This window comes from Ochotona princeps, chromosome 1 (assembly GCF_030435755.1).
Source record: "Ochotona princeps isolate mOchPri1 chromosome 1, mOchPri1.hap1, whole genome shotgun sequence".
Lineage (NCBI taxonomy): Eukaryota > Metazoa > Chordata > Mammalia > Lagomorpha > Ochotonidae > Ochotona > Ochotona princeps.
In genome coordinates, this window is record NC_080832.1 from 158,766,726 (window position 1) to 158,787,772 (window position 21,047).

Here is a 21,047-nt window from a genome sequence, read left to right on the forward strand (position 1 = left end):
AAAGTGGGGATACAGATGTGGCAAAGAGGGGATACAGATGTGGCAAAGAGGGGATACAGATGTGGCAAAGAGGGGATACAGATGTGGCAAAGTGGGGATACAGATGTGGCAAAGAGGGGATACAGATGTAGCAAAGAGGGGATACAGATGTGGCAAAGAGGGGATACAGATGTGGCAAAGAGGGGATACAGATGTGGCAAAGAGGGGATACAGATGTGGCAAAGTGGGGATACGGATTTCTTCTCTGATTTGGTCTCCATGGGACAGAATAATGTAACACAACTAAACCCACCCTAATCCTTCAGGTTACCCAGAGCTTCAAGCAGTGACAAGGTGACACTTATCTTTGGGATCAGTCCCTGCTGAATTAGTAAAGGCTCCTCTTCTTCAGGACCATCCATGAAGAACTGCCGAACACAGGTGAGCAGCAGGGAGATATGCCCAAAGGCATGCTCATCCAGCTCCTAGGCAGGAGACCACACTGCGTCACCACTCACGTCGGCAGTTCAACGCAGGTACTTTGGGCACACCAGAAAGCAAAACATACTTGCCTTATTGATGGAGCTATCGAGCTTTTGTAAGAGTAGACGACTGTATTTTTGAGGGGAATGGCTCTCTTTCTGTTCAAAGTATTCTTTGATTTTCTGAAATCTATTACCATCAAATGCATCGGTAATGAGTGACTGAAGCTGGAAAGGCAACAGTGTGCAAATTACTCCTCACCCCAGAACATTCTATAATATCTCTAGTTCATATTATCTGTAATAATTCAATGTGAAATAGAGGTCAGCATGGAACAATGTTGAATAGTAGGCAATCACATAACAAGTGATGGAAGTTTCTTGGCTTTTTTTTTTTTTAAAGATTTTTATTATTATTGGAAAGCCGGATATACAGAGAGGAGGAGAGACAGAGAGGAAGATCTTCCATCCAGTGTTTCACTCCCCATGTGAGCCGCAATGGGCTGGTGCGCGCTGATCCAAAGCCAGGAACCAGGAACCCCTTCCGGCTCTCCCACGCGGGTGCAGGGTCCCAAAGCTTTGGGCCGTCCTCGACTGCTTTCCCAGACCACAAGCAGGGAGCTGGATGGGAAGTGGAGCTGCCGGGATTAGTACTGGCACCCATATGGGATCCCGGGGTGTTCAAGGCGAGGACTTAAGCCGCTAGGCCACGCCGCCGGGCCCATCTCGGCTTGTTAATACTCAAAGGCAGCAGAGAGCCTGTCCCGTGATGCTGACACACCCTAAAGTTGGAGACCCACTTGACTGGAAACACATGTGATCCTACAGGTGAAAATTCTTAGCAATGCTGGCAATCTTATAACCCTAAAACGCTCATGGAGTCACACAAATGATCCTAGTAGAAAAAAATTAAAATTCCATTACAAACAATGGAAGCTGATGCATTCACAAATTGGCCATTTTGAGATTGATTTGTTTTCTAACTAAACATTAGCCAAGACCTGTTTTAAGTGCATACACTTGCGTAACATTCTTAACTATCTCCTCTAAAGGATGCCTGGAGCTGAGGTCAAACCTCTGGAGAGCACCCAGCTGGGCCTCCTTCTCATCCTCTACTTCCTATCCTACAACTCCTATCCTCTACCTGGCAGCCCCAGTCCTGCCTGCTGAAAACCCTACCATGACTGTCCCTCCTCTCAGAATCAACCTAAACCTTTGGCTGTCATCTGCAGGTCTCTGCTTTCCCATTCCGACACCTAATTCCTCTTGGCTGGGAACCTGCCTCCCTGACTCTGCCACAATCATGTGGGCAAGCACTGCTTGAGCTTGGTTCATTTCTGGCTGCTTACATCCAGCACAGCACTAAGGCACAGGATCCTGCAGCCTATGGTGCTCAGGGTGGCTGACGGTGAAAACTGACCAGAAGCGTGGATACACTGGATGGGGGAGATTCAGGAAAGGATAGATTTCTCTGCTTCTGGCTTGAGAACTGAAGGGACCATTGTGCTGATGGCCCCTGGGGAACAGGGAAGGGACTGGAACTCACCCACACAAAGAACAAGAAACAGTCTTTACCAAGAAAGCAGCTTGGGGGCTCTCAGTCCCATCATCTTCTTTAACAGACGTCAAAGGACCTTTCTTTTTCTGTGTGCAACAAAAAGACTTAAACATTCAAAGAATCCCACTTCAAAGTTTTTTTTTAAGCCTTCTATTGTTTCCCTCAACACAAAATTTTAACTGTGCGTTCCACTTCTTTCAGGTCAGAGTAAAACAGCATTTCAAAACAAAACTTTACAAATACAGCACGAAGATTACCAGCAAAGTGCATCCTATTTGAGCAAGTTTACAAAAAAAAAAAGCCAAACTCCATCGTGCCGCTATAAAGTACAACTGTTTAGAACCAACCATTGTCAAATGTCAGGTTGCAAAGTACAAACTAAACAAAGGGTCTCTACTCAGGAGTGTTTTCCGTACAAATTTAAACAACACCGAAGGGCTTCCATACTGAAAATTTCAAGAATCAAACCACAAGAGAAATGTCCAGAAACTTTGATAATTGTCTGAGCTCTATATTTTTTTTTTTTTTTTTCAGGAAACAAGCCCTGGTTCTGCAACACCTTACCACCACATTAAAGAACTCCATGTTCCCTGCTCACTTCACCCTCACAATGGGATTGGAAAGTGTGAGACACACAGTATTTTAAAGTCCGCTTTGATGTCTAGACAGAGGTAACGGTGCTACTTCTCGAACTTGACCAAAAAATTCCCCAACGGTGTACTTTTGTCATATTCTATCACCACTATTTACGAACGCGAAAACAAGGGATATGAAGTCAAAGACTCAAATCCAGACTGACTTTTTCACCAACGGAGTATTCTAATTAACGCCAATTAAACGAATGTTGCAACTCGGCAGAACCGCACCGCGGGTGCCTTAGGAGGTCTTCACTTAGTCGCAAAAGTTTTCTGGAGTCCCAGCGTTTGGGACCACGGGTCTGGACCCGGAGAGAGCGACTTGAAAAAATCTGCCCGGTCGCTTTCTAACTCGAATCCCCCCCCTTCCCGAGCGCTGTAGTAGCGAGGAACTAGATCACCGTCCCTCTGCCGCCCAAACACTCAGACTAAACCTAAGAAGCTTGAAGCCGCAGACCGGACCCGCTGCCCCATCCCCTGAGCTCAGAGCCTCCCCGACAGCTTAAAACTCAGCCCGCCAGGCTAGTGGCCGAGAGACCAGGGCTCAGTGGACTCTGGGTTCCACTAGGGTCACTCACCCGCGGCATTGTGCTCCTCCGGCCCGACGCTGGCCTTCCCCGGTCCCGGTCCCGGTCCCTGGTCCCCGGCTCCTGGCCCCGGGCGCGCCGCTCACCTGAGCGCACACACCTGCGCTATTCTCCATTCCACCTCCCATGAGTCGGGCGGGTGGAGGACGCTGGGTGGCAGGTGTCTGGATTTAGAGCTTCTCCAGAAATACCAGTTGATGGACAGGCCGCTGAAACCTACAACAACTCTGATTGAAATCAAGACACATGCGCGCCTGACTAACCAGCGCTCTCAGGTCGGGACCCCTGGGCGCGCGCTCACAGGCGCACCCGCAGAAAATGGTGATCCCTGGAACACGAACTCGGTGAAAGCTTTCCCTCCTACGCGGAATTACGAAGCCAGAGCTGGTGAAGCGTTCGCTCTACGCGTCAAAGCCCTTAGAGCTGATTTTTGTGCGCTAACTGGAATGGATCCAAGCTACACTCTTTCCCTGCCAAGAACTAGGCCTGCCCCTAAAATTACAGCAACGCTCCGGAGACCATAGAGATGTTTTCATTTTGCTTTGCTTAAATGCCCTTCTGCGTGAGTGGCAGAAAAGGGGTGTTTGAAAAAAAAGACACGTGAATACAGTAGCAAAAAAATAAAACTGCAGTTTGAGTTTAAAAAAAATGTACTTTTATAGGAAAGGCAGATTTATGGAGAGGAGAGACAGAAAGATCTTCCATTTGTTTGTTCACTCCCCAAATGACCCCGAAGGGCAGAGCTGAGCTGATTCAAAGCCAGGAACTTCTTCCAGATCTCCCATGTAGGTTCAGGGTCCCAAGGACTGCGGCCATCCTCTAGGCTTTCCCAGGCTACAAGCAGGGAGCTGGAAGGGAGTTGGAACAGTCAGGACAGGAATCAGCAGTGTCCTGGTGCTTACAATTGGAGGACTAGCCAATTGGGCCATCATGCCCACCCTCAAAGTTTGTTTTCTTTCTCTCTCTTTCCTTCCTTCCTTCCTTCTTTTTCCTTTATGATTTTTCTTTTTAAAAAATGACGCTTCCACTGGAAGTACCCCTTGAGTAAAAATCAACAGACACTGTTACTAGATGCTGTGCGATTTCATGTAGTGGCATGTACATGCGTCCACATCAAAGCTATAGAGGACGCAACTGGAGTCTCCTTTAGTCAACACAGGTTTCCCCTCACACTTTCAGTGTGATCCTTGGGCTGTCTTTCCCAGGTACTAGTGTGGGAAGAGGGATTGAAAGTAGAGCAGCTTGGACCCAAAGCAGCACCTGCATGGGATGTTGATGATGCCGATGGTGGCTTAGTCCTTGAGGCCACATCACCAGCTCTATCATCAATTATTTTCAGATGAGGTTGGGGGCATGATTTGGGGAAAATGTATTTTATGTATTCTTTGGAACTCTACAGTAGCAATACATGCAAATCTTCAGGAGGCAGTAAAAATATAATAAGAATTATTATTAATTACATTTTAACTTTGATCAGCTTCCTTTTTTTTTTTACCAGACATTTTATGGCAACACAGAATTAGATGCTCTTACTGTTCTCAAACAAAACACAGGAGAGGCTTTGCATCTTTAGTAGATTCTTAGGATGCATTTAGAAATTGAGTTTTCTTTATGTTAAAAGGTTTCATTTTGGGGGGCCCAAGGCGGTGGCCTAGCTGCTCAAGTGTTCGCCTTGAACGTGCCAGGATTCCATATAGTTCTAATCCCAGCAGTCCCGCTCCCATCCAGCTCCCTATTTGTGAACTGGGAAAGCAGTTGCGGTCACTTGCGGAGTGAATCATAGGACAGAACATCTTCTTCTCTCTTCCTCTCTGTATCTCTGACTTTCCAATAAAAATAAATACATCTTTTTTGAAAGTTTGATTTTTGAAGGGTGAGTATCCTGTAGTCACACTCCGAAAGGGGTGAGCCAACAAACCTAACCAGGTTTGCACAAGATCAGAAGCTAATTTTCATGCCTTTTCAGTGGTAATTATAAGTGACTTTCTGGAGTTATTGTAAAGCCACTTATGGATGTAAAGTAGCACATTTACCAAAATAACGATATTTTTAAAAATTTCAAGGCAGGAATGTTAATCTAACTTCGGAAGACAACACGAAAGCCGCGGGAAGGCTGAGGCGGCAGAACCCGGCATAGTCCGGCAGCAAAGACAAGAAAGACAAGGCGGGTGGGGCGAAACCTCCCCCCCCCCCCAAGGAGGAGACCGGTGCCTTCCCTGCCGCCTGGACCAGCTGAGAGAGACCTTAAGCAGAAACTCTGAGTAAAGCCAAGGGGCAATAGAGTCCCCGGGACGTGCGATGTTGAGAATGAACCAAGCTTTGTTCCCCCGCCTTTCGGATTTTTTTTCCCCGTTGGTGAGCAGAACTCCGCTGCCTCTGGAGAGCTGCTCTGAAAGCTAGCCGACTAAGCAGGCTTGCCCGTGCCCTTGGCTGGACCGCGTGGACCGCGCGGATAATCCGCGGATAATCCTTCACGCTCTCAGGCTGATGCGCGCCTGAGACGCATTTGCTTCTCCTACCCCCGCCAGCTCCTAGCTGGCGGCCCCCACCCCGGCGCATCCCAGGGAGAGCGGCGTCTGAGTTTGGAGCTGTGCTGGTTCCGAATTGCAGTGGCGCATCGCAAGGGGTCGGCTCTCTCTGGCTAGGGCTGCAAAAAACAATTGGTTTTGGAAAGCCCACCGTCCCTCGCCGGCCTGCGCAGCCATAGAGTACTTCTCTGTCACTTCAGTTGCGGCTAGGTCCCAGCCCTTTGGGGCCACATTCTTCCCCCCTCCCCCAAGGATTCTCTAGTCCCGCAAAGTTTCGCTAGACTGAGACAGAATCGATGAGATTCCTGTCCTAAGGTTTCCATAATATCGATAAATTACGTATTTTTAAAAAGTCGTGTTAAAGGGGTTGGGAACCGTTTAACAGGTGGAAAGCCGTGGCTTCGAGGTGGGGACTTAGGAGTTCTCCTCCCGACCCCCCTCCACGTCCCCTTCCTTCGGGGCTCCCACCCAGGGCTCTGGTCGTGCGGGCCAGGTCTCTTTGCAGTCCCCGGCGGCGTGGATGAACCTAGTCCCAAACAGCGGAGACTCCTCTGGGACCCGGCGCAACCCCTGTCGCAAGGAGCTGGGATGGGGGGCCCCCAATCCAGCGCAAGGATCCCTCGCATTTCAGCGAAATTCACTGTTGGCTTCCCGGGGACTTTGCTGGGAAAATCTCCGCCTCAAAGGACTGGAGCCAAGCACCTGTTCCGGAACGAAGGAGCCCAGTTACAGATCCAAAGTGGTGTTCAACTTAACCGAGACATGCTAACTTATCCCTTTCCCTTCTCTTCGCTCGCCTGGGAGCCTCGACATGACCTTGACGTCTCCCACGCTGGCTCGGTCTGAAAGGGGGGTGACCGGAGCCGGGAGCGTGGACGACCCAAGGAAAGGCGCAGAGGCAGCACCTGCGCTATAAGCGTGAGAGATGCTGGGATCAGGCGAGTGCTTTCAAACGGGGCTCCGCCCAGCTCCCCTGCCCACCGTCCAGCTTCAAGATTTTCAACTCTTCTCTCCTTTCCTCTCTTCTCTCCTCCGCTCTCTCGCTCTCTCAGGATTTTCGATTCTTTCTCTCTCTCTTCGTCTTTTTCCCTCTCCCTTTCCTTTCCGAGGGAAAGTACCTTGCGTCCCCCCCCCCCCCCTCCCCTCTGTCTTGCAGGATCCTGGGCCGAGAGTCGCGAGCCAGGCGCGAGGATGCCGGCCGACTCGGGGCAGGATGCGGACCGTGCGTGTTCCCACGGGATGCAGCTCACCTGGGACATCAATGATCCGCATATGCCTCAGGTGAGTGAAACCCAGTGGCTGTGACACATGGAGCAGTCCGTCCAGAGAAGGGGAGAGGATAGGAACCCTGCTAGCAGACCCCACAAAATTGTGAGACCCCTCCAAAGTAGAGAAAATTCCTGCATTGTCTACAAAAGGTAGAGGTCGGCTTGAGGAAGTGTCTTGTCCCAGCAATTTCCTCACACTTGTGTAAAGACCTGTGGAAGGCAGCTGGAAATAGCCTTCCATCTCCAAGTCCCCAGTGGCCAGTGACAGTAGGAGCACCTGTTACCTCCTGTTATCTTCAGAATGCCTTTCCGCTCATCCACTTAGGTGAAATCTAACAGAAATGTAAATAACACTGCTTCTCTGGCATCAAAATCAGGAGCTATGATGGGAAATGGAGGTGACTGGGATCTAAAACGGAACAGTCCAGCCTGAGCCATTGATTCAGCCATCCTCCACCGCCTGCCTGAGGGAAGCTCCCTGGGGATGCTCTTGAAGCTGCACCATAGTCATTCCTTTAGGATGAATTTGTTTTCTATGAAGCGGTCCGAGTGCAGAGGACAAACTGGGCAGCTATATTTGATGCTGGGCTTGTCTCAAAACTAAGGGGGTGGCTTTGAGGTCGTGGATACAGGTGGCAGAAGCATGGCAATGGCTTCCTCACATTTGCCAAGCGGTGTGGTGGCAACCTCAGAGACCTATTATGTGTCAGATGAATTTGAATTCACTTGTGTTCATCGCCTTCTTTGGATGTGCAGGTTTGGAATAAGTTCAAACAGTCGCTGTGCTGTCTTTGTGCGAGTAGATCACAATTCACCGATTTTTTTTTTCATTCTGCCTGACTTCCATCCACATGCATTTTCATGGAAAACCTTCAGACTTTGTATTTTAGAAGAGTCCCCTCCAGATAATGCAGCAATGGCTCATTGCTCAAACATTTTTTCCCCCTTGGGAAGACTACTTCTTCCGTGGGGAATGTGTGTAATACCATAAAAGGGACAGCCTCACTGGGATGCTAAATGAGAATGGAGGAAGCTTAGCATGCTAGCCCTGCTCAGGCTGACTGAAGGAGAAACCAGCTCACTAGGCTGCATGACCTTGAGGGAAGCCTTGAGTCTGTCTTAGTCTCAAGTGACTGACCTGTCATCGGGGTGGAGGAACTAGATAATGATCTGAACTGTGTCTCAGCGCTGTGGTTGTGTTCTCTCCGTGTGTGTCTTTACACACACACGCATGCGCCAACGCATCAGAACAAACGAACCCAATCCTGGAATCCACCGCTGATGTTCTGATTTTCAAATAATGTAGACCCCCAATTGTTGTTTAATAATAAACTAAGACCTAAAGTTGAATGTTCAAAGATACTTGCCTAGAGTTAGTAATATGAAATATCACTTGGAAATGAAGATCAAATTAACAGATTAATTTACATCAATATAACATTTCAAAGGCTATGAAGTCTGTTACTGTTGCTCTGTCTCTGTCCCAGATACCACATTATAATGAAGAAGCATCCATAGACAATATGTGGAAGACTGTAGCTGTGTTCCAATGAACTTTTTAGATACTGTGGCTTTGAGTCTATATAAGTTCCATATATTACTAGATACAATTCTGATTTCCCCCCAAGTACTTCAAAATGCAAGAGCCATTCTTGGCCCAAGATTACAGCGACCTTTGCCTCTTGGATGTGCTGTGGGCATTAACTGCTGATATGACTGGCAGGTTTAGCACAGGAGGAAGTCAGGAGTTTTGGGAGAAAAACACACTGGATTGCAATAAAGATTATTAAGGTTATGTATCCTTTACATGACAGATCATTCCAGTTCCTTTTACCCTGGCACTTTCATAGTTCACTTGAAAATAACATTTAAACAAATCAAGAAATGGTGAGAAACCAACAGTTCCAGGCTCTGCAGTTCAAGAGCCAGGTTGTAAATCCTAGAGGAAGCTGTGAGCTGTGTAACATTGGACAGGCCAACCAACCTCTCAGGCCTCCATTCTATTGGGTTACATGGGCATGATAATTTGTGTGAAGTAAGACAGGGAGGCACTTAGAGATGGGCATTACGCACTCATTAGTGCCTACCCATTTGTCCAAAATGCACAGAGGAGGTGCAACATTTTGTGACAATGTAGTCCGGTGCTTTGCCACACTTTTGGATTTAACAATAACCTGCTTCTTTTCTATCCTGCCTGCGGAAAAACTCAAAGTCCAGCACGTGCAACTTGAGCTTGGTGACACGGGCCTCCTCTCTTTCCAGGAGCCAGTCTACTTCGACCACTTCCGGGAATGGCCCGACGGCTACGTGCGCTTCATCTACCGCAGTGATGAAAAGAAGGCGCAACGCCACCAGAGCGGCTGGGCCATGCGCAACACCAACAACCACAATGGCCATATCCTCAAGAAGTCGTGCCTGGGCGTGGTCGTGTGCACACGGGCCTGCATGCTGCCCGACGGCTCCCAACTGCAGCTGCGACCCGCCATCTGTGACAAGGCGCGGCTAAAACAGCAGAGTGAGGGTGCAGGGGCAGCCTGGGAGTCCCTGGCCCCCTCTTCCCAGGGACCCACTGTCCTCTTTGTTCCCTTAGAGGGTCCCTGGGACGTGCATATTACTCATCTCTCTCTCTCTCTCTCTCTCTCTCTCTCTCTCTCTCTCTCTCTCCTCTCTCTCTCTCTCTCTCTCTCTCTCGGTTTTACAGAGAAGCCATGCCCCAACTGTCACTCCCCTTTGGAGCTGATTCCTTGTCGCGGGCACAGCGGATACCCTGTGACCAATTTCTGGCGACTTGATGGCCACGCCATATTTTTTCAGGTAGGTAAGGTGAGAAGACAGTTGGTGATGGGTGTTTTCATTGAAGCTGAGAGGCCAAGTCACACTCGTGACCCCTGGGAAGGGTGGGGGCTGCTCCAGCAGGTGGGTGCTGCCTCTCCAAGGGACCTGTTAGGAAATCACTTGTAGGCTATGTACTTCTGGGCCAGAAATAGTGAGCCAAGGTGTGGTAATACTTTGTTTAGTAGGATTGAAGGACTGCAAGCCATCTTTTGAGGTGTCTATGATTGATGACATTTTCTTCTTGTTCAAGAATTTTTTTTCCCTCTAAGATTTAGGAAACATCAGTTTGGGATCTTTGGGAGGGTATGATTAAGTTAGGCCAGCAGGGCTAGCTGCTAGGGTAGGAAGCCATGTTGCCTGTCAAGGGCCATTTGGAGATTTATAACCTCATTCATGAGCCATACAAAATTATCGACTTAAAAACTGACCTGCTAGAGGTTGTTTGAATTTCAGGTTCCACCTGCAGCTCCCTTAGCAGGACCACACTAAATGACTGTTGTGAACCAAGCCTTCTCACCCACCACTTTAGAAGAACCAACCTATGACTCATTTCTTCTTTAATGCAGGCCAAGGGGGTCCATGATCACCCAAGACCAGAGAGTAAGTCAGAGACGGAAGCTAGAAGAAGTGCCATCAAGAGACACATGGCTGCTTTCTACCCACCCCAGAAAAAGAGAATTCGAGAACCGGAGGTAACGGGGAATTGGCACAGGACTGAAATCTGTCTATTTCCATGGCAAGATATACTCATTATTGAAATGGGAATCTCACTATTAGCTGAAGAGCTATGCTCTTACGGGAAAATTGCATACCTGTGACAAAAGTACATGAAGTCAACATTGGCATCAAATTCCCAAGTTTTCATTTATTTATTTGGAAGGCAGAAGAGACAGAATGCTTACAATGGCCAGGGCTGGGTCAGGGCAAAGCCTTGACCTTGGGAACTCAATCTGCATCTCTCAGGGACCCAACTGCTTGAGCCATCACCTTGCTGCCCCCATCCAGTGGGCACATTGGCAGGAAGCTAAAATCAGGGAGTTAAGCTGGGACTCGAATCCAGGTATTCAGAGAGAGCTTGAGGCAACCCAAGCAGTAACTTAACTGCTGTGGCAAAGCCACCTCTGGAGAAGGATTTTAATCCTTCCTTTTTAATACTACCTCTGTCCTTTGGAGGTGACACAGTGGCATAGGGGGCTCATCTTCTCCCTGTGGTGCTAGCACCTCATCTGGATACTCACTCTAGTCCCAGCTACAACACTTCCCATATATCCCCTTGCTAATGACTTTGGGAAGCAGTGGAAGATGGTCCAAGGACTTGGGCCCCTGCACCCAATGTGGGGGAACCCAGAAGAAGCTCCTGGTTCCTGGCTTCCTTAGCTCCAACCATTTGGGGAATAAATCGGCAAATAGAAGACCTCTCTCTACGCTTCTCTTCTCTGTAATTACCTTTCCAATAAAAATAAAATAAATCTTTACATAAATACCAAAGTATCTAAGGACAAAAATGTAGTTAGGGTATGTGCTGACATACAAAATACAAGGACAATTATCCAATAGTGATAAAGAAATACAGTCAACCCCTTAACCATGAGAGAGAGATTCCAAGACCCCCAGTGGACGCTTCCAACTACAACTCATACTGAGCCCCCTCTGTACTTTTTTAAAAATATCTGTTCATAGCTATGAGAAAGTTTAATAGAACAGTTATATCAACAAACTAATAAAACTTATTTAAATCCATACACTGCTTATTTCAGGAATTTCCACTTAAAATCAAGTATCTATGTAATTGTGTCACATAATACAATGTAATTACTGAAGTTAAATAATAAATAATTTTTTAAAAAGTTACACAAAGAAAAAAAATATATTTTTTTGGACAGTAGGTGGCTGTAGGTGATTAAAATCTTTAAAAAGCAAACTGTGAGTAAGGAGGATTACAACAGATGCGTCCTTGCCAGAGGACTGGCCGCTACTTTACATGGAAACAGAGAGCATTTCTTGGGGCACTTTGATGCAGTTGGTCTTTCAGCCAAAGCCTGTCAAGCAGGCAGGGTGTTGGTGTGGGCATAATGGAAACTGGCACCAGCCTTGTCCTTCCTCCATACCAGGCACTAAGTGTTTCATTTGTTTGATGATTACATTCAATTGAAGATGATATCCCTATGATGAGGTTATTGTTATTAAGTCCCATGTTTGACATGAGGAATCCAAGGCTCAGAGAGGTTGGGTAATGTGTTTCATTAGTGAGGGGCAGAAGGAGGAGGACTTGAGCCCAGGACTAGATGGTTCCTGAGTCTCCCCTCTTACCGTACAAGTGAGAACTGGATCATTGGCTGCTCAAACTCAAATGCTTGTCTGCTGGAGAATCTTGCTTGTTCACTGGGTAGTATTCATGCCCAAGGCAACTCAAGCTTTTCTCTAGGACTTGGGCTCAAATCCAGTTTCTGAGCAGTACAGAGTCTACAACACACAGCCCACCAACTGGGGGGTCAGCTTGTATGTATATGCTTGGCTGTTGTTACAGATGAGGGTACACACATAATTTTCATATATATCTATATTTAATTTTTTTTAGGCACAAGTGAATCAAGACAGCAGTGGAAATTTCAACAAATTATCACCCCTGGAAAATTCTGAATTGCTTGATACCACTGCTGAGATCAGCTTTGCTGTTCCAACCCAGTCTTGGCCCACCTTCTCGAACTGTGAGGCTTACAAAGCCACCTGTGACCTGGCCACCTTCCAAGGAGATATAATGCCGTCCTTTCGCAAGTACCCAACCACAAGACTCTATCTGCCCAGGCCACCTTGCCACTATGAGTTGGCAGGCCCTGGGTGCACATACCCGAGCCCGTATCCTAGTCTATATGCAGAGTCCACCTCTGTGTCTAGTAACACAGACTGGGTTCATCTGAACACGCTTCCCTATGATATCAGTTCCTACAGCAGCCATGAGAGAAGCTTTGATTTCACAAGTCAGCAACATGGCTGGAGACCAGCTCCTGGTAGACCTGGTTCTCAGGAGAGGATTGACCATGGAGAGTTCCAGGCTGTGGCCACCAGACCCTGTTATAACCCAGAGCTTCCTTGCAGGCACCTCCCATCCTCCCCAGTGAGTGCTCCAGCCCTGCAAACAGTGATCACCACCACCACCAAAGTGTCCTACCAGGCCTTCCAGCCCCGGGTTTGGCCCTACAGTGACAATGTGCTGGAGCAGGGGAGCCTTTCCAGCTGCAACTATGTTTCTGAAAATGCCCTCCAGCCAGTCTATCCTGAACCCTTGGATCCTGAAGCCAGTACCACCCAGGCAGCCTCACCTGCAGGGATCTTTGGCTTGAAGCTTGCTGAAGATTGCCAGGCCATGAGCCCCACACTGGACTTCCCTCCAGAGGAGGCTCATTCTAGCACAGACAGAGCAGATGCTTGGGATGTGTGTCTGTCTGGGCTGGACTCAGCAATAAGTTACCCAGATAGAGTGGTCCCATTCTTGAGCTATGACAGAGAGGACTTTTGAAAGCTACTCCAAGGTGTACCATCCTGTTTCTTGATGCCATTGCGTCTTCCACTGCCTGCCTATACACATCTCATGTTGGGTGAGAAGATTTCTCTTGTATACAAGTCTATGTTTTTGATAGGATACTGATTATCAACATTACCAGTTGGTGATGTTTAGACAGTACGGGGAAATTTTGCACAACATCCTGAGACCAACTTTGCCACCTAGAAGTAGCTTGGGAAGGCATGAATCTCTGAAATGAGCACATCAGGCAACTGGAACCCTTGAAGGTTTGACTCTGGCCCAAGTTCATGAGCTTGTCAGCTGCAGCAGAACTGGAGTACCTTGGTCTCGTTCTAAGCTTGGTTTCCATTGGAAGTTATCAAAGCATTTCACACATCCATATTTAGCTCACACAGAGGCTACCTAAACAGATTCAGAAAGAAACTTTATAATCTTAGCCCTTGGGTCATTTCATGAAAGTTTATTTAGCCTTAAAACCTGTTAAAGTAGCTTTAAGAGACCCTGCACCAGCGTGGGAGACCTGGAAGAGGCTCCAGACTCCTGGCTTTGGATTGGCTCAGCTCTGGCCATTGCGGCTGCTTGGGGAGTGAATCAGCAGATGGAAAATCTTCCTCTCTGTTTCTCCTCCTCTCTGTATGTCTGACTTTTCAATAAAAATAAAATAAATCTTTAAAAAAATAGCTTTAAGAAGTAATTTTGATTATTTTTATCTCCAACATAAACTAACAATTTAAAAAGAACTCTGGCAATGACAAAATACAAAATTCTAGAGGAATTTTGGCTTTCAGTATTAGCTGAATACCTTTTGTTTAATGTGATGGTTTTCATTACAGACACAACCTAACAATGATACATATTTAATGAATTCTTAATGTAGTAAATGCTTTTTCCTGATTAGAATTCAAAATTAGAATGAAATGTTTTATTAACATATAATTTTACTATTCCCTATAAGTGTAATTGGTAATGTTCAATAAAATAAAAAACACTTTAAATCAATGTAGCAGATGCTTATTTCAAAACAGAACTTGGAAAAAATATTTTTGTTAGGACCTAGAAAGAGTTGTTACGAAATATTAAAGCTGTTAACTAGTTTGATAGTTGTGTGGTTTGTTTTAGAATTACTATTATTGTACTTTGTCATCAGGTCACAACATTTGGAAAAGACACACACCTGCTTTTGCACTGCTCCCAATACTTAGTGGAAATATACTCAAAGCTTTCAAAGATAACAAGCTCTACAAAAAATACGCTTTTGAGAATGGGGGTGGAAATAAAGGTATCATCTTCGAATTTGCCTAGAGGATCTCTAACTTACATAACGAAAATACAGTCAAACAGATGTTAGGTTAAGTCACTGGGTGGTCTCTAGCATCCCTGATAAAGGCCTGACACCTGTAATGAGCACCTGTGCTGGTTAACATGTGGTCAGCAAGCAGGTGTACACCTGCCTGTGGCTCCCCATCTGCTTTCCCAAAGGAAAAGATGCCTGGTACACGCATGGGCTGCTTTTTCTGTAGATTCCATTGCCAAAATCTGTTGCTCTAATATATCCATAAATGGAACTTTCTAGTGTAAACAGCATTCTAAGTCATGAATATGTATTAATTTCTTTAGTCCTCCCAGCTATCATCAGACCTACTGGTAGGTTAGTGAGAGAACCAGGTTTGGATGAGAGCAACTTAAAAGACCATATCTGTTTGTTTGGTATTTGTTTATTTGGAAGGCACAGTTGTAAAGATGGAGAGAGAAACCTTCCATCTGCTGATTCACGCCCAAATCAGCTGCAACAACCAGGTCTCCCAGCACTTGCCCAAGTGGTAACTTAACTGCTGTGCTAAATACCCCTTAACTCAAATTTCCATGAACTTTCTGCAGTTCCTGTTTCTTAGTTTTGATTATAATTGCTTATCAGTGAAATCCCGCTTATACTCGAGTGTTGAGCTTGTTGCAAAGTCATCAGCTTTATTATTTCTAGGAGTATATGGGCAGGACAGGTAGGAAGGAGCAGGAATGGTGGGGGGAGTTGGGAGGCAGACAGGGCATTTCCCCAAAAACACCACTAGGGTCCCCTGGGGTCTCCTTGGGGCAAGTCCAGAGGAATAGCCCATAAATATGAATGTTTTACTTTAACAGTTACAAAGGTACCTAAGATTTCAGCATATTTTCACCCACAGTAAAATAGATGTTTTGGTCTTGTTCAAAAGCAAAGCCAAGTTAAGGGAAAACAATGAGCAATGAACAGTACAGGTATTGCAAGGAAATGTGTAATAAAGCCACCCTGAGTGAGAACCACTGAAGACCCAGGCCCGTCTCCCTGAAACAGGAGCCCTGGCCAGAAGGGGGGTGGCTTACCTGGAAGGGGCAAACCTGAGCAGAAGGAGGTTGTATACTGCAGGGGCTGATGCCAACAGCAAGCTCAGGTGTGATGACTGGCCTCTGCTCATGTTTCACAGTATTAAAAGGGGTCCAGATAGCTGTCAGTGCTCAGGAGTCAGACTGTGGGCATGGGTGCTGCAGGCAGGACTGAAGAGAGCTGCACGCTGTGTGTTGGGCAGCACCCTGGCTTCTCCATCTAGGGGTCCAGGTGCAGGGCAGGATGACTTGGGCAACAGGGCAGTTCTGGTAAGGTGGGCCAACCGATGAAGGTCCTGGAAGATACAGTAAAAACCATTTATGGAAAATCAGTAGAAGCAGCAAACTTGCAAGGGTCTGTCATATTAAATACCAACTGTGAATACTCCTAACACGTCATTTATGATACATGTATTGCTAGATCTCAAAGTTAGAAAAAACAAGGGAGGGCTGACACTATTCGGACCAGCTGCTCAACGAGCCTACAGGCTGCTCTCCATGTCATCAGCTGCTGCTGAGAGCACAGGATGGTTGGGTGAAGACATGAGGCCAGCCTGAGGGCAAACACGGAGCAGGGCAGATGTCCCCATTGGAGCTTCACTGGCATGCTGAGGGGCACCCGCTAGATGCAGGGTCTGTTCACTTACAAGCCGTTCTTTACAAGAAAGAATTCCTGACAGCAGGCTTTGAGAAACAGAATCTCAGAGGTGAGGCCCAGTCATCAGGCCAGTGCAGCTTCTCAGGTGATTCCAGTGCAAATCCAAGGCTGGGGATCACTGCCTCTAGGTGGTCTGAACAGTGTTGGACACCTCTTTAGCACAAATAGTCCCAGGAGGCAAAGAGCAATACACACTAGGGATGACTTGAAAGAAAGGCAATATTCACGGTGGGCTTAATTTCCAAGATTTCTGCCCTTCTCTTGAATACTATTGCTCCATCATGTAATGAAAAAATGCCAGAGGGGTACCGATTCAAGTCCCAGCTGCTTCACTTCTGATCCAGCTCCCTGCTAGTGTGGCTAGGAAAGCAGTGGACAGTGGCCCAAGTGCCTATGCCCTGCCTCCCACGGGGGAGATCTGCGTGGGATTCCAGGCTCTTGGGTTTGGCCTTGCCCAACTCTAGCCTTGGCATCCATTTGGGGAATTGATCAGTAGATGGAAGATCTCTTTGCCTCCCTCTATCTATCTCTAACTCTGCCTTCAAATAAAAAAAAATTAAAAAATTGTTTAAAAAGAAAAACTCTGGGTTTCAACCTTGGGACTTTGATGGACAGACCTCCCGGCAGCGTGGTGGTTGCTGGGGGTGCATCTGAGCCAGGTCAGACCCAATGCTTGGGGCCCTTAGCTCCAGCCACCACTGACAAGCGGTGGGAGAATCCTGGACTTACAGGCACACGCTTTGCTTGCTGGCTGCCCAGCAGTGAGCTCTGGGGTGTTTAGGGGGTGGAATTACTGCCTAGGGACATTCATAGATAAGGCCACAGTACACTTAGTTGAGGAATGAATCCTGAGGGACTCCCAGCAACAGGGTCACTGTACTTGCAGAGAAGCAAGGGGACTGAGACCTGGTGGTTTGGAGGGGAGAGACTAGATGATCTGTATGGGTCAGACTGATTCACCAGCCTACACGGCAGTCCTGAATGGGGCTTGTTAGTATGCAACACTGCTGACCACCACATGCCAGTCCACACTAAAGCTAGGGCTGGGGGCCTGTCTAGCAGGACTAAATTCCAGTACCAGACTGAATGTTGCAACAGGGGACAGGTCACATTAGGCAGGCTCATGTCACTAACTAGCATACAAGAGAACCAAGGTCGAGGGTAGATTCTGTGGGGTATATGTGAGCCCAACCCTACAGAAATACAGGTCTTGCTGGTTAGCTCAAGAGTTGGGGTGATGATGGGCTGAGCTGGGTGTGACCATGGAACCTGTCAAGACTCATGGGTACAGGGACCGAGAATAGTCTGGGCAGATCCAGGCTGCAGCACCCACATGTACATCCTAAAACAAAGTGTGGGGCAGGCTGGGCCACAATATTAACCAGCTCATATAAGACCAAGATGGAGGGGCAGGCTATGCTGGGCAAGGGCCTAGCACCCACTGGCATGCGTGAGATCTGGGTCTGGAAGTGGGCCAAGTGGTAGAAATGTGGGAAATTCCCCTAGTGGGTCATATCTCCTGCTGGTAAGCACATGGTTCAGGCCTGGGGGTTGGTCAAGCTAGGCAAGGTAGCTCCAACTGTTGGCTAATCTGTGGGTTGATTTTGGAAGGGGGCAGATTGGACAGAGCCAAGCAAACCTTAGCTCACTGGCAAGTGCAGAAACAAGAATGGAGTGCAGGTCATGCCAGGCTAAGTTGTTACACCTACCAGTTTGCATGAGACAGGGAAGGAGCTGATTGAGTAGGGCCAGGTTCCAGCGGCAGCCAGCAAGAGATAAGACTGGGGGCAGCCAGGGCAGGCCAGGATACAGCATCCAAAGACCAAGATAGGTGAGGGACTATGTCAAGCTGGGTTGAAGCAACCACTGGCCATGCAAGATCTGTGGCTGGGATTAGGCATGGTTGAGGAGCAAAGGTGACGCCCATTGGTGAGTGTGAAGGCCAGAGTGGGGACTGATGTCTAGTCTGGACATGGCTGCAGTGTCGCTTGGCACAAGTGTGGTCTGGATCTGGAGTACAACAGGCTGGGCTGGAACTCAGCACCCACTGATGCCCGTGAGAACCAGGGTAAGTGTAGAATTGTCTAAGCTAGGTCTCTCCCCTGTAAAGCCAGATGTGAGTTGTGTCTGCATGTGGACCAGGCTAAGCTGGGCTGTAACACCTAACAATAAAAATGAAAACGGGTGAGGGCTGGTCAAGAAAGGCCACTGTTCCTGCTAGGACAGGACTAAGTAGGGCTGACTCATGGACCATTGGTATGCTTGAGTTTTGGCATTGGGAGAGGTTCTGATGGAAGAGCCAGGGCAACTCCTCTGGTAGGACACAGTCCCTGTAGCTGAGCAGGGAACAGTACCCATTGGCAAAAATTTGAAGCAGGTCAGGGCCAAACCAGACTGGGCAAGTTCATATCATGCACTGGTGAATTCAAGCATTGGAATGGAGTGTGGGTTGAACCAGGTTTTGTCGCAACACACAGCAGTACACATGAGGGCCAGGACTTGGGACTGGCTGGGCTAGGCTAGGCTGCAGCCCCCACCAGCATGCCTGGAACCGGGGTTGGGCCAGGCCCGACCAGGCTACAGTACTCATTGACAAATGCCAAGGTGAGGTGAACCATGCCATACTTGGTTGCAGCACCCAACCAGTACATGTGAGACCATGTGGGGAGGGGATGGAGCCGGTAGGGAAATGTGGAGGGCTCCTCTGCTGGAATACCACTCCCACTGGAGAGCATGAGTTGGGATGGGGGCAGACCAGGTCAGACAGGGCTACACTACCTGTTGGCCTCATGTGAGCTGGATCAGGGAAAAGCCAGGCTGGGTTGACTGTTCCTACTGGTGCAAGCATAAGTCAGAGTGGGTGTGGGTTGGTTGGGCTTTGCCACTGTATCAGCTGGCAGATTATGGCACAGGGGATAATTCTGTCAAGTTAAACTGCAGAACCACCTGGAGAGTGCAAGATCCGGAAGTGGGAGTCAGCCCAGTAGAGAAACTATGGGCACCTTCCTCTTGGGTTGCCACTCCCACTGGTGAGCATGAGAACCAGGACTGAGGCAGGCATGACTAGACAGAGAGTGGCACCTTCCAGCACATGTGTGGGCTGGATAGTGGGGTTGGTTGGGTTGAACAAGGCTTCAATGCCCATTGACATGTAAGAGAGCTCAATGGGATGTGAGACAGACAAGACCAGTCTGTTGTACATACTGGCAAGCATGGGAACCAGGGCAGGGTGCTGGCCTGGTGGGGGTTATTACAGGTTGCTCCAATGAGGTGGCTGCTCCATGGGCATATGGGAAGGCCTTGTATGTGGTAGACAGGATTGGGCTGGACTCCAACACCCACTGGTTTGTGTAGAAGACATGGCTGGAGACAGAACTGACCCAGCAATTACAACCACCAGGATAAACTGATTGGGGTGACAAACTGTGCCAGACCTTGTATTGGCAAGCACGCACAAGAACCAGGTCTGAGATCACCTCAAATGAAGTTTCTCTGGGGATCCCCCAACTAATTGCTGGACTCAGAACCCCAATCACGGAGAGAATTGCTGTTCCATGGTCTGATCGTGAAGTGCATGTGTCAGAGCTGGACCTCCTCAGTGGCTTAAACAGAGCAGTGGACAGCACAGTCAGGTGCACATGGAGGGAATGGCAGTACATTTGAGTCTGCAGAAGACTCCTGGTACCATAACAAAGGATAGAGGACAGAACACATTGATCAACTACCCCAACCAAGTGTAGGCAGTGAATATCTGGGCAAACAGAGACTCTAAGGTGGACTGTGTCAGCCAGTGGATTCTGGAAAGATTTCATCGTGCTTGGAGTGGCAAGATCAGCAGTAATTCGGAAGTGCTGAACTATCAAAACTTCATGAGCAGGACCTTCAGGGCATGCCCCACGGCAGGGACCCTGGGGTGGTGTTGGGTGACTGTTCTCCATCCCATGGTGCAGAGGCCTTTGGGAGACTGGGTGTGGATTTCTCCTTATCTTCTCCCTTCCCCCAGATATAGAAAGGGAAAAAAGAGTGTGGAAATGGTGATCTCACCCACCTTCCTGTAGCCCTTGGCCCTTACCACCCTAATCAACTATGTAAAAATCATCCAAAAATAAAAAAATTAATGAAAAAAAAAGAAAAGCTCCAATATAGAATTGAGTTTAAACCCAATAAAATTACAATGCACTCCCCTGCCTAACTGGCAAAACAAGCGCTCTTTCATTCAGTCATTCATCCAACAAAAATCCACAGCACCTCTATTGCACGTCCGTGATGTGCTGGTATGAGACACATAGTGATGGTCTTGAATTAAATAGAAGTCTTTGCTTTTGCAGATCACAGAGATTGGTGGGCTGCCTCAAGAGGAGGTGCGAGTATCAAAGCTCAGCAAAGCATTCCAAGCCAGAGACCAAGGGCAGGAAACTATGTGGACAAAGTGCTATGGATGAACTAGCTCCCTACAGAATTGAAACCTACAGAGCAGAGCTTTGAGGGTCCAGCATGGTGGTAAAGTGTACTAAGCCACTGTTGTTGATGCCAGCTTCTTCCCACATGAGCAGCAGTCTGAATCCAGCTTCCTGCTGCTGGTTTCTAGCACACGTGTGGGAGAGCTGCAGGGAGTTGCTGACTCCTCGCTCCAGCCTGT

At 47.9% G+C, this 21,047-nt stretch overlaps 1 protein-coding gene across 1 annotated transcript; it reads left to right on the forward strand.

The window, feature by feature from the left end:
- Positions 1-6,925: 6,925 nt before the first annotated feature.
- Positions 6,926-13,389, forward strand: LOC101534504 (glial cells missing transcription factor 2). Its single transcript, XM_058672519.1, has 5 exons — positions 6,926-7,050; positions 9,300-9,552; positions 9,739-9,851; positions 10,439-10,564; positions 12,451-13,389. Exons 1-5 carry the CDS (start codon positions 6,961-6,963, stop codon positions 13,387-13,389), a joined length of 1,521 nt encoding a protein of 506 aa, XP_058528502.1. The 5' UTR covers positions 6,926-6,960.
- Positions 13,390-21,047: the final 7,658 nt, after the last annotated feature.